At 35.7% G+C, this 13,346-nt stretch overlaps 1 protein-coding gene across 1 annotated transcript in view; it reads left to right on the top strand.

The window, feature by feature from the left end:
* The first annotated feature begins 249 nt into the window (after nucleotides 1–249).
* The window catches only part of PLB1 (phospholipase B1), a 107,583-nt gene continuing 94,486 nt past the window's right edge, over nucleotides 250–13,346 (top strand). The window contains exons 1-8 of the mRNA XM_026695620.2: nucleotides 250–290; nucleotides 1,232–1,280; nucleotides 1,732–1,790; nucleotides 2,449–2,489; nucleotides 6,401–6,444; nucleotides 8,017–8,098; nucleotides 10,362–10,413; nucleotides 12,016–12,090. Coding sequence (XP_026551405.2) covers nucleotides 267–290; nucleotides 1,232–1,280; nucleotides 1,732–1,790; nucleotides 2,449–2,489; nucleotides 6,401–6,444; nucleotides 8,017–8,098; nucleotides 10,362–10,413; nucleotides 12,016–12,090 — 426 coding nt within the window. The 5' untranslated portion in view covers nucleotides 250–266. The remainder of the gene's footprint in view (nucleotides 291–1,231; nucleotides 1,281–1,731; nucleotides 1,791–2,448; nucleotides 2,490–6,400; nucleotides 6,445–8,016; nucleotides 8,099–10,361; nucleotides 10,414–12,015; nucleotides 12,091–13,346) is intronic.

Raw genomic sequence — 13,346 nt, 5'->3', positions numbered from 1 at the left:
GTTCCACTGATACTTTTCATGCAAGTGTTTGATATTTTAATTAGATGCTGTTATTGGGAGCATTTTTAAGAATCCATAATTCAATCATTAGCAAGTGTATCTGTTGAAATCTGTCCTGTTATTTGTGTAGAAACCAAACATTTACAACCCCAAAACAACCATATTACTCAATCACTATGAAAGTTGGTGGAACAAAGAAATGAATTAAACAAACACATTTTTTTCTTAAAGGGACAGCAGCTCATATTCTGACAACCAAGAGTAAAATGAAAGAAGAAATTGAACTGGATGTAAGTCATTGTTTCTGCACAATTGCAAGATGGAAAAGGATGTGTGACATCTTTCAAACCTGATCTCTCATTCAGATGTGGCTATTTTTGGCTGGGAGAGCTCATGCATAAACCTAGAAAAGAGTGTACTCAGCTATCTTTTCTAGCTTTAGCTTTCCAGTTATTGAACCTGACTGGCCTGGCAGACGAATTTAATTCCTATTTATTAGCCTCTACTAATTAAGCAGAGCAACCTAGTTTAGGCTTGTCAGGCAGGTATATATATCAAAGTTTCACTCAAAGCAGATGTATCATTATGTAGTGTTAATCAAAAAGTAATGGGAGGCAATGGGGAAGGATGTTGTTCATATTTGGTTCTGAATTTTCTGGTTGCCCTGCTTTGTTTAATTAAGTACACAGTCTGAGGCAACAATTAGTTTGCTACCTGTAGTTCAGTAACGATGGAAGATGGTAGCCAGCTCTCTGTGCTAAGGACAAATACAGTTGCTAGTCCAACTAGCTTAGTATATGAAAGTATCAGGATATATGATTGATGCAAAGAGCCATGATTGATGCAAAGAGCCACAGGGCTTAAAGTGCAATATTGCAGGCTAATTCTGCCCACTGCCAGAAACTCAATCCTGAGATTGACTCAACCTTCCATCCTTCCGAGGTGGGTAAAATGAGGACTCAGATTGTACATTTGTAAACTGGTTAGAGAGTGCTATAAAACACAATGAAGTGGTATAGAAGTCTTAAGTGCTATTGCTATATTTGATAAAGAATGTAGACAGCCATTGTACTGACATGTCCTTGCAGAAAGTCTTTTAATGTTTTAAGTACAAGGTCTATAAAAAATATTTCCTGGAAAAGTGGATGAGCTTTCTTATTTTAGTGTTGTGGGTCTGATTGTCCATTATAGCATACTGACTGCCCATTCGCTCATATTGTTTTTCCTACAGCCTCTAAGGAATTACAAGTTACAAAGTTCTCATCAAACTTCCTCTTCAGGTATTTGTCCCAAGGAGCATATTAAAAGTAAAAGATAAGAATTATCTTATTGAGCACAAGAATGCGGGAGTCAAGTTTACTTATGTCATCCAAGTCCTAGATAAATCGGGGGAATACAATTCAGATCAAATGAAAATGACTGAAATAATGGATTGTTATTATTTAATTACAATATATTTTGTTTTATTAGTTAGGATAAAATATTTCATCCTTATTATTTAGAATTATTTCAATCAACTGTTATCTGCTTTGCACATAGCATTTAAGTGTTTGTGTGTAGCAGTGCAAAAACACAACATATACATATATCCACTTTTGGAATAAAGCAATATGCATGTGTAAAAGTAATTGTAATATTTTGGATTTGCCTTTATTTTAATTTAAATAAATAGTGATAAGGAAAACTATTATCGTACTTGGTTAATTGATAGCCTATGTTTTATTTCTTCAGTTCACACCCTGCGACCATCAGACATTCAAGTAGCCGTTGCTATAGGAAGTTTGGGAAATGTGAGTATAGCAGTGAATTCTCTTGAAAAGGGATTGTGCAAGAAGTACAGTAGCCTTTAACCAGATAGAAAAACTATTAGTCCGTTGAATCAAAGCAAACTTGCCAACTTATGAATTGGCTCCTGCAGCCATGCTCTGACCAACTACTTGATCTGCAACATTCCTAACTTTTCTTTCCTTATCACTCTGATAATTTATCTTGGGTGAATTACTGAAATCTCAAGGGTCCGTACATCGAAATGGATTTATCAAACTTTCTCCCATGCTTTCCTTTCTTCATACATTCTCTTTGTCTACTTTTAAGATTGTCACATACTAACGTAGTAGAAAAACTTAATTTCACCATCTAGTAAGTATTCTGCTCTAATTCTCCTATTCAATTGACCAAAGTCTCTTTATTGGGCCTTTATTTTTATAGTAGGGACCAACCTTTATTCCTTCATCTCAGCAGGTCTTCTTATGCAAACTGGCATTCTCTTTGAACTTCTGCCTGCTTTTTGTTCTTCATTTCTTTTTCTTGGGGGTTACAGATCACAGTAGTGGATCAAGAACAAAATTCATTACCATCATAGAATTTCCCTTCCAGTTTCTTTCCTGGTAATAGTTCAAAAAAACAACAACAATTTGTTGTCATCTTCCTTTTTCTCTTTATTTCCAGATGGGAGCTTCTGGAAAGGAGCAAGCAGATCTCTTCCAAAGGTAGTATCTTTTATTAGGTTCTGAGGACATGTTATTTTCCATTTATGTGCTTTGCAGAATTCCAGATCTTTCCTTTAATAATAATAGAAGAAATCTACCTGAGGCAGGAATCAGTATAGAAGGAACACAATATTACAACAGGAGAGACCATCAATACTTTCTTCAAGCAAAGTAAATGGAGCAAATATATGAGCAATTCAGCTGGTGAGGTGTTCCAATAGGGGACAGCTAAATAGTCAAATATATACTATAATATTGGGGACGCAGTGGCTCAGTGGCTAAGATGCTGAGCTTGTTGATCAGAAAGATTGGCAGTTTGGTGGTTTGAAACCCTAGTGCTGCATAATGGAGTGAGCTCCTGTTACTTGTCCTAGCTTCTGCCAACCTAGCAATTCGAAAGCATGTAAAAATGCAAGTAGATAAATAGGAACCACTTCGACATTTAGTCATGCTGGCCACATGACCACAGAGATGTCTTTGGCTCTTCAGCTTTGTAACAGAGATGAGCACTGCCCCCTAGAGCCAGAAACAACTAGCATGTATATGTGAGGGGAATCTTAACCTTTACCTTTTGTACCATAATAGGATCATATTTCCTTCATTTCTATCCCGATATTGAACAGGGATACTAATGGATATATTAGATACATTAGATACATTTCTGACAATGTTTTTTAAAATGCAATTTTCCACCGCTCCCAAATGGATTAATAAGTAGGAAAAGAAGTGTCATGGTCCAGATTCAGGATTCAGATTCTGAGTTTGAACTGAACGTGTGGTATGTCAGCCTCAGATTGGAATCACACGAGGCTGATCAAACACAGGCAGCAGCTGAGCAGCTTGGAGAGTCATGTGAAGTGATATAAGACCTCCCAAACGATGTACCTGATGTTTTGAGAGGAGAGCAGTACACTGAAGGTCTATTAGGCCTCTTACCAAACAAAGAAGCAGACCTTTGTGATAGCTGGCTGCAGCTTATATAAGAATCTGCTCTGCCTCTCTTCTCTTTGGTGGAAGCAATGTCTGACTTCTGGCTTGTGTGTGAATCCTGTTCTTGAATTTCTGACCCTCAGACAGGCTGAAACCTTAACACAGAGCTTTGAAACTTGGACACAATTTTGGGTGATTCTTCTGAATGTTCCTGTTTTAAAACAAACTTTGCCTTGTTGATACTCTTTTACTCCTTTGATAATTATGCTCCCTGAAAGTAAAACTGATAATCTCCCAAGAGAGCATCTGTGCTGAAATCTGAAGCACAACAGTGAGAATTTCATTGTAAGTTACATTTTCTCATCCAGTGAGCACATTGGATGATCAAAAGATTAGGGTTATCGCGATTTCCGGTTTGTCAGCTTCGGTGACAGCAGGGATTCGCTTTTCTCCGCGATCCCTGCTGTGCTAGCCGCCTTGGTGCCTCCGATCCTGACGGATTTGGAGGCTAAGGCTGCCCTGTTGGGGCAGCTGAAGAAAGGGGGGATCCGGACAGGGATTGAGGGGTATCGCAAACCCCCTCCCCAGCTGGCAATAACCCCCTTCTCTCAAGACGGTGGAGCGGCGGTCTTAATGGCCACCATAAAGAAGCTGGCAACTGGATAAAGAATGTGCAGGAGGAAGAAGAAGGAGTTTTAAAACGAAAGTTTTTTCTTGGTCGAACTGGGACCTTAAGGACATATTCAACACCTGGGAAAGTATTGGCTTTTTTCTGGATGCTACAATGTTCCCGATTGATGTTTTCAGTGGCGAAGAAAAGTGATGAAAAGGGAAAGTTACTCTCCGTCCCTTATGGAATTAACAAATAGACAAGGGAAACCTGCCTTTTAATAGAAGGTAAAACCTAAACTCCTTTGTTGTAAGTGGGAAGGGAGAGGCTTGGAAAAATTTTTTTTTACTCTAAGACTTTGCTGGAGAAGATGCCTTGAAGATAAAGAGAATAGAAATTAATTCTAAAAAAGATTTAAAGCACAGACTGGACGTTTTTTCTTTCCCTAATTTGACTTCACCCCTAGAAGAGAAATTGTAAAAAGAAGTTTGTACTCTGCCTGGACTGTTTGATGATTGCGGGATTTTGGGACTTCTGGGATCTGTTTTAAGTTTGGAAATAACTGATTGGCTTAATAATAAGAGGATACAGAAAAAGAAGAAGAAACAGTTTAAAATGGCTCTATCTCTTGATGAACTAAAAAAACAATATTTAAAAATAAGGAAAGAAGGCAAAGATGTTATGGGAGAAGCCCTTTGTTTCCTAGATATGGCGCTTGTCATGTGTCAGCAAATTAAACAACAGCTGGAAGAAGCCGAGGAAGAAGAAGCCATTTTTAATGAACTAAATGGTGTGACTAAGAAAGAAAGGAGAAAGAGAGGAGCGAAAAGGAAGGACTTAAGAAATAAAAAAATATTTATGAAAGAGAAAAAGAAGATGCAAAAATAACAGAATGCTAGAAAGCAAAAGGAAAGAGGAATGCAACAGAAAGGGGAAACCAAGAAGGCAGAGGTTTGGAGAGGAGGGGGTAAAAAGTTTAGGCGGGCTAAGAAGGAAAGGGAAAAGGGGGAAAAAAGTTACAAAGGTATAAAACAAGATGAAGAAAAGAAAATTTTTTTTAGGGATAATGGGTAATGTATGGGTTTTATTTTCTCAAAAAAAAGGGGATTCTGCAAAGTACACATGAGTATTGTAATAGTGGTATTTGTATTATAAGTAGATAATCAGAACTTTTTAAGATCTAATAAAAGACTAAAATATTAAGGTATAACTTTAAAATGTTTAATAATGAATGATTTTAAGTTTTAATAAAATACTAAAGGGAATGTTTAAAATATTAGTTTAAATATAGAGTTTAATGGATTAATGTGTTGACTGTTATGGATTTATTATTGTAGTATTGGTTTCTGAAATAGTAGAATGTACTAAGCAGAATCTGATTGGGATTTAGGTGTTATTTTAAATTTTAATTTAGGGGAATGATAGAAAGGCATCATAGTCTGATTAGTGATTCCAGGGGAAATTATTCTTTTTTATATTAGAAATGAGACAGATGTAAATGGAGAAATGGACGAAAGATATAAAAATATTTTTCTTTAAAGCAAGATTAAATATATAAAACAGAATTAAGACAAGGCAAAAGTGGAGAGGAGTTATATAATAGATATAGAATGGTGAACAAGATAGGTAATGGTATATAAGAAGAGCATGAATTCAATTGAAGTCCATACAAAAAGAGGTAATCTAGGGCCAAGTTACTTTCTAAAAGAAAGTTTTATGTTTTTATGTTTATGTCTTATGTGTGTGTGTCCAATTAAGAATTAAATAATAAAATCTCAGAGGAAGAGTAGATGAGAACAATTATAAACAAGCCAGAGGAAAATATAAATGTGATGATTGAATAGCAGATAAATTTGAAAGGAAATATGATTGAATAATGATTAAAGAGAAACAATGTGGAATTTGGTAAAGGGAATTTACGTGTTTATATGGAAATGGGATAAATTATAAGTATGTGATATAAAGCAATGTGTTACCTGCCTTGTAAAGATTTACAATGGAAAGAGGTTTTATGTTTTTAATGTTTAATGATGTTTTGTTTTGTTTGTTTGTTTGTAAAATCAATAAAACTTGTTTAAAAAAAAAGTTTAGGGTTATCTGACATATTTAATGTAATGTTTAAATTTTCCTCCATTACTACATTGAATAATAGCAATTAAGATTTTAATAGTGAGAAGAAAAATAGATGATTGCCAGACTCAAAAACAACCCCTTTCAGGAAATATGATTTTTTCCTAAACATCCCACAATATAAATAATATAGATATTAAATGGAAGGGAAGGAAAAAGACAAGGCCTAATACAAAGCTAATATATTCTGGTATCTGTTATTCTGTATGAAGGAATAATTAATTGATATTGCTATTTTTAGCTCAGAACAAGACTTTACTCAGGGAAGCATGAGAATACTTACAGGTATGTCTTAAATTCTTGACAAAATTATTTTGCTACTCAATGATTAGAAAAGTTTAAGAAAGTAAATGGTTCTCATTGTTTAGCTTCAAAGAGGAAATGGTTTTCCCTCCTTGTTCAGCCTTGATCTTGTTTAGTCTCATGATGTTAGATAGTTAAAGCTGATGCCAGTCTTGTAGTTAATCTAACCCATTCCTTTATTGTGTGCAGAAACTAGATCAATAGTTCAACTATAATCTATGAGCATATTGAAGATGGTCTGTGGGAAGCAAAATAACAATGCAATAATTATATAAACCCCCTGCATTACTTTTACATCCTACTCAGAGTTAGATTAATTATGGGGTAGTTTGTTGTTTGATATAATATTCTGTGAATTTAAATAGAGGTAAATCTATTGCACATGTGTGGTTTTGCTGAAGTATACTTTCTTTGTTCAAGCCTGTTTCATCCAGTCCTGATATCAGGGGCCACAGAAAACAAGTCTTTGCTTATTTTTAAGTGACATTTGAAGAAATATAAGAAGCATGCCATCATGTCTGTAGGAGGAGTGGCAGAACCTAAGGCCAGAGTTAAAAGAGGGATCAGCCTAGAATCCTTTTGTAGCCACAAGCAAACTAAGTCCAACCTCCCTTGAATTCCATTGACCCTTATTTAAATCCAAGCAAGTGTGATCTGTTAGTTGAGAAGATTCTGGTGCATAAACATGATAAGCAATAAATCAGTTTAATTGAACCTTCAGGTATGACCAGATCTTTCACACCTGACATTATCCTCCATTAAATTTTATTTTTCTCCTGGCTGAATTTGTCTGTACCTTTTAATTTTCCCTCATAGCACTTGTTTTTATTTTATTATTATTTTGCTCACCTTTACCTTCTGTCAAATTCATTAACATTTTCATTTATATCCTTGGAAGTGCTGATGAACCACACACTATCACTCCATCCCACCCAGTTTTGTGTTGTCTGTCAATTCAATATGTATTCCACCATTTCTTGGTTGAACTTAAGAGTAGGGAAGCTTTGGCCCTTTAGCTATTGGTAAACTCAACTTCCAGCAACTCCTCCTACTGAAAAACTTTGCCCAAAATACAGCTAAATTTCATCCGCTTTACTTTAATATGATTAATCATTAATTAGCACTGTGAATATAAACCAATTATACTTATTTTGTCTATTTTTCTTTTAGGATCATTAATAAAATAAATCCCATTCTTAGCCAATCTCAAAAAGCTATGCTAAGTTAAAATTGGTTAGTACTAAAGTGAGAGGTGGTTTGAAAATTATAGGGACTAAGAAGAAAACAATGACAAACTATTTCCAGAATAGTTTCATGGAAAGTAACAAGGTAGGAGGCCATAAAGTCTTCAGGGTTTGAGTTCAACTCAAAGGAATGTTACTTCATATATTATAATTAATATTATCACTAGCCATGATGAAATTCCCATTCTAGTCTTCCTTCTGTATCCCTTTTAAAAAATCCCTAATTTGTTGCCTGGTTGGTTTCATTGTCATGTGTGCACAAGTAGTTCCAGAGCCTATGAATAAACTGAACTAAGTTTATTTCTTTCAGCTCTTATTAGGATGTATAACCCTTCTGTGCAATATTACTCTCCCTTGGGAAACAGTGGGATTTTATCAAGAAATGGAACTATGTAAGTTCATTTTTTATATACTGGGCTGCTTCTTGTTCACCTGGGTGTCATTGTTGAATTGATGAATGATGCTATACAGAGGTGATATTCAGCAGGTTCTGACCAGTTCTAGAGAACTGGCAGTGGAAATTTTGAGTAGTTCAGAGAACCAGCAAATACCACCTCTAACTTGGCCCCACCCCCCAAGTATTCTCTGCCTCCTGAGTCCCAGCAGATTGGCTGGGTCTTCTTTTGTTGCCCTGCACAGGGGAACAGAGCTGAAAATCAGGTTAGTGGGGTGGAGAGGGAATGGGATTTTGCAGTAACCTTCCTCCAGGAGTGGGGTGGGAATGGAGATTTTGCAGTACCCTTCTCCTGGAGTAGGGTGGGAATGGAAATTTTACAATATTCTTCCCCTGCCATGCCCACCAAGCCATGCCCACCAAGACATGCCCACAGAACCGGTAGTAAAATTTTTTGAATCCCACCACTGATGCTATAGATGAAAATTATGCAGGAAATAAAAAACATTGTCAACTCATAAAATATTTCTATGGTCTTTTTAGAATTGCCAACAGAAAGAGAGTGGGGAGCCGTGGGCAGCTTGCATTCCATAAATGTTTTCAAAGATAGTTTCTAAATGACTGAAGTTTTTCTGCCACGCAAAATTCTAACTGGAGATATGATTGATGACTCTTGGCTATGGATGTGTCCCATTGGAGAATATGAATTATGATACACCCAGGGTGTGGGAGAAAACCAGGGTCAAGGGTGACAATGAATGATGGGACTCAGAGTCAGGTAGCTGTCAGGGATCCAGCAGTTACTCCCATTTAAATCATGAGTCTCGAGTCGAACTTCCAAAACTTAAAGAAGATTTATTAGGAGTAAACATGCCAGCATTGCCTGGGTGTAGCCGACTCTGAGACACATCATTTATTGTCACCCTTGACCCTGGTTTTCCCTCATCCCCCTGGGTGTATCATAATTCATATTCTCCGATGGGACACATCCATAGCCAAGAGTCATCAATCATACCCTCCAGTTAGAATTTTACGCGGCAGAAAAACTTCCGTCATTTAGAAACTATCTTTGAAAACATTTATGGAATGCAAGCTGCCCAAGGCTCCCCACTCTGTTTCTGTTAGCAGCTTTAAAAAGACCATAGAAATATTTTATGAGTTGACAAACATATTTTTGAAATAGGAGTAATTACCTATTTATTTACATGACACATTTCTCTGTGATGCTTTTGCTTGCTTTTCTTTTGGAAAATCATCAGAAGCATTCTATATTAAAAGGGAAGCTAATTGAACAGGAAAAACAAAGAAGTGGTTACAATTATTAAGATGCTAAGAATAATTATTTATTAATTATTTTTCATAATTAGGACTGTTAATAAAAAAGGAAATTGTACAGATAGCTCTTGATTTACAAATAGTCACTTAGCAGCTGTTTGAAGTTACAACCACCAAGGAAAAGGTGCTTTAAAACCCTTCTGGCTGTCATCAAATATCATGCTGTTGGTCGCACCCATCCAATTACCGCTTTTCAGAAGCTTAGCAACTGGCTGGTTGCAGAGTCCCACAATCATGTGACCATAATTTGTGATTTGGCAAAAAAAAAAAAAAACCCAAGCAAACAAACACCCATTCAGGAGAATGGGTTCAAACTTATGGCTGTGTGATTTGCTTAATAGTTGTAAAATTAGGTCAGATAAGGTGGCTGCGTCAATTTATAACTGGCACAAGTTATAACCAAAATTCCAATCTCAATTGTGGTCATAAGCTGAGGACTGCCTGTATTGTTATGTAGGAATGACACTTGGGAATGTGGGAAGGGAAATTGCTGCCTAGGGAATAGTCCAATAAGAGAGGGCGTAGCCCACAGCTGCATAATACGTAAAGAAACAGACTCATAAAGTATCCCTCTTTAGTTCCTGTATGGGAATATTTGTACTTTTGTAGATCCTATTAAGGTTACAATAAAATGGAATCATCTCATCTGGTCATGTTTCCTATCTAACCTGGGAAGGCTGACATCAGTCTCACAAGTGTGAAAGTACAAATATCCCATCATCCCCTTTAGTAAAGCCCTTTAGACTTTCTAAATACTGCACATCCTACTCATAATCTCTTATCTTGGCTTCTGAAAACATCACTTAAGAAGGGGCCATTTTATACTTTGGAATAGCCTGGATTCTGTAGATTAAAATTCATCTTTCTAGCTGCAAAGAAAGAATATTTACCTGCTTAGCCATTTCTCTCTTTGATTTGTGACACAGTGATCTTTTGGATGAAGCAAAAGAACTTGTGGAGAGCATGAGAGAGATCCAGGTATGTATATTGCAACATGTTATAGTGCTTATATTTATAAACTCTTGAATATTCAATGTTGGCCAAAAGCATTTCCATCCTTGAATCATGTACATCTATTAGAGCATACATGTCTTTCTGGTGCATTCAGGCAATGGTTCTATCAACATTTGTTGATTTCTCATGTCACACTTGTGTGATAGGATCAACCCTAATTAATTGTAACTTGAAATTCTGCTTTGGATAGAAACACTAATATTTTAAGTTTGAGTTAGGATATCAAAACGCTAAAGACACAAAGACATGAAAGACCATCAAATAAGCTTATAACAATAACTTGTTGTCTTTTGCTTTCTCTTGCTTATAATATTATGATGGTCAAACCTTAAAAATTAATATATTTATATAACATAGTAGCATTTAATTCTTGGTCCTATGAAACTAGGGGACACATTCCTTGTAATTCTGAAAATTCTGATTTTTTTTAAAGGCCAGTTTTATTTTTCAATTAATAAGACTACCTAAAATGTATTAGGATAAAAAATGGATTTAAAAAAAAAATAGAATCAGATATATTAATATTTAGTTCTCAAATGATGGAGAATTCTGAAGACGCCTAGCTTGGTGGAAGCCATCCATATCTTAGAAGCATTTTTATGAGAAAACCCACTCTGGACACTTCCCTCTTATCTGGACATCATTCAACTTTTTTCATGACAGGAACTTTCAGATTAGAGTCCAAACAGTACTTTTTCAAGAGGCAACTGGACTTTCTGGTTTTTCTTTGAAGACGTTTCTCTTCTTATCTGAGAAGCTTCTTCAGCTTTGGGTAAGAAGTGAAACGTCTTCAAAGAAAAAACAGAAAGTCCAGTTGCCTCTTGAAAAAGCACTTTTGGGATAACCATGACCAGGATGACTGAGAATCTCTATAGACTTCCAGATTAGAATTTTTAACCCTAACATTTAAACAGGTGCAATTTGTACAAAGTTCATACTATGATGAATCTATTTTTTTCTGTCTTGGTTCTCCAAACAGATTTTGGTAAAATTGTGAAGAGGACACAGTACAGCTCCTCTTTGTTATTGTAACTTAAAACCTTTATCCTAGTTTAGTTCAGTTTTATCCTAGTTTAGTTCAGGTTTATCCTAGTTTAGTTCAGCTAGTAATGTGGCCCCACAAGATTGGAACAAATGTAATAAAATAAAGGAAGTTAGCTATGAGGCCCAAGGCAATTCCTTTTCATTCAATGTAGTCCAAGCAAGCCAAAAGCTTGCATATGCCTTGTTTAGTGGTTAAGGCATCAGGGTAGAATCCAGGAGACTGTGAGTTCTAGTAACGTCTTAAGCATGAAAGACAGCTAGGTGACTTGTGGCTAACTTAGCGCAACTCACTCACAGGGTGATTTTTGTGGAAAAAATAGGTGGAAAGTATAGTATTAGGTATATTCACCACATCCATTTATTTATAAAAATAATAATAGTGGGATTAAAAATATTTTTAAAAATCAAACAAACTGCTTAGGACAATTATTGTGATCTGGCCATTCAGAAATATTGAGGACAGGTGTATCCGCTGTTCTCTTTAACCACTTCCTTGTGATAGCTTGTGTTCTTTCCCCTTAGTTGTTTGACTATCAAAATGACTGGAAGCTAATCACAGTTTTTCACCTGTGTTCTTCGCAGAATTCTGACTCCCAGGTAAATTAGAGGCATGTGTCTTTACTTGTTGGTGTTGATGTTTCTTGGATGGTGCCAGCTTTCTTTAGAATATATAAGCCACCCTAGGCAGGGGCATCTGCAGGGGGCAAAAAATGTATGTTTAATACCCGTAAAAAAGGGCTGGAGTTTTGATTACATTATCATGGCTACTATATTGACTTTTTGACCGCTCCTACAAATGGCCTTTCATCTAGGCCAGGGGTGTCAAACTTGTGGCCTGCGGGCCAGATGCATCACATGCTGGTCCCGCCCCTGCCCAATTTAGCGAAGGGGGAAAAAAAGTTCCGATACGCCATGTGACACCACCATGACGACGTGAGTTTGACACCCCTGATCTAGGCAGCAGTATCTTCAGGATCTCGTTGTGTTTGTCTGAAAGATAAAAGCTGCACTGCTCATGCAAAATTGCAATGATTGTAAAAATGGGGTGTGGCTGTATTGCAATGCTGCGAGACTGATTTTCCTTCCCAAATAACATTTTATTTTTCCTTTAGTGGTATATTACACATAATAATTTGTATTATTAAAAATAACTCATTTTCGTAAGGGATAAGCTTTCTCTTCTTGAAGATTTAATCAAATATTTGTAAATCAAAATGTATTAAACATTCTTAAATGTGTGTACAGTAACAGTTACTCATCTCCCACATTTTAGAAAATGCTATGAATACCACAGTTAATTATTTAATATGGAAAAATCATTTTATTTATGCTGGCAGTCAAAGTAGCAGATAAATAGCACTGATAATACAGTACTGAAATTCAGCAACAAATCAATTTCAACAGTATATTTGGAGATTTTTGCATTTTTCATTTTAAAAAAATGAAAAAAATGAATGATTTGTAAATGATATGTAAAATATATTTAAACTTATGCCTACTTGGCCACTAAATTCTTTTACACTATTCATGTTGGTCCACTTCTCATTTCATTGTTGTCATGGCCTCTAAAGTACATTTTTAATTTTAAAAAAATTGTGCCAAGTTATGAATAGATTGCCCTTTTGCCTAATCTAACAAGTAAGACTTCACAGGACATTATGTAAACTCAATCACAAACCTTGGAAAAGGTATACATTTGTTGTCTTCACAAATACATATTAAAAATCTTTTCAAAATATAATAATTTTAGCAGAAGAAAAATCTAACAGAGTCCCTGTTAAAAAGTATATGCCCCAGTTAGAATTAGGGTTTAGTTCTAAAATTATTGAATATAGATTATTTAATGCAGGAAA

This window comes from Pseudonaja textilis, chromosome 1 (genome assembly GCF_049901715.1).
Source record: "Pseudonaja textilis isolate UNSWEBS1 chromosome 1, rPseTex1.2, whole genome shotgun sequence".
NCBI lineage: Eukaryota > Metazoa > Chordata > Lepidosauria > Squamata > Elapidae > Pseudonaja > Pseudonaja textilis.
The sequence above is the reverse complement of the archived record's forward strand: the minus strand, read 5'-3'. Positions and strand labels throughout refer to the sequence as shown.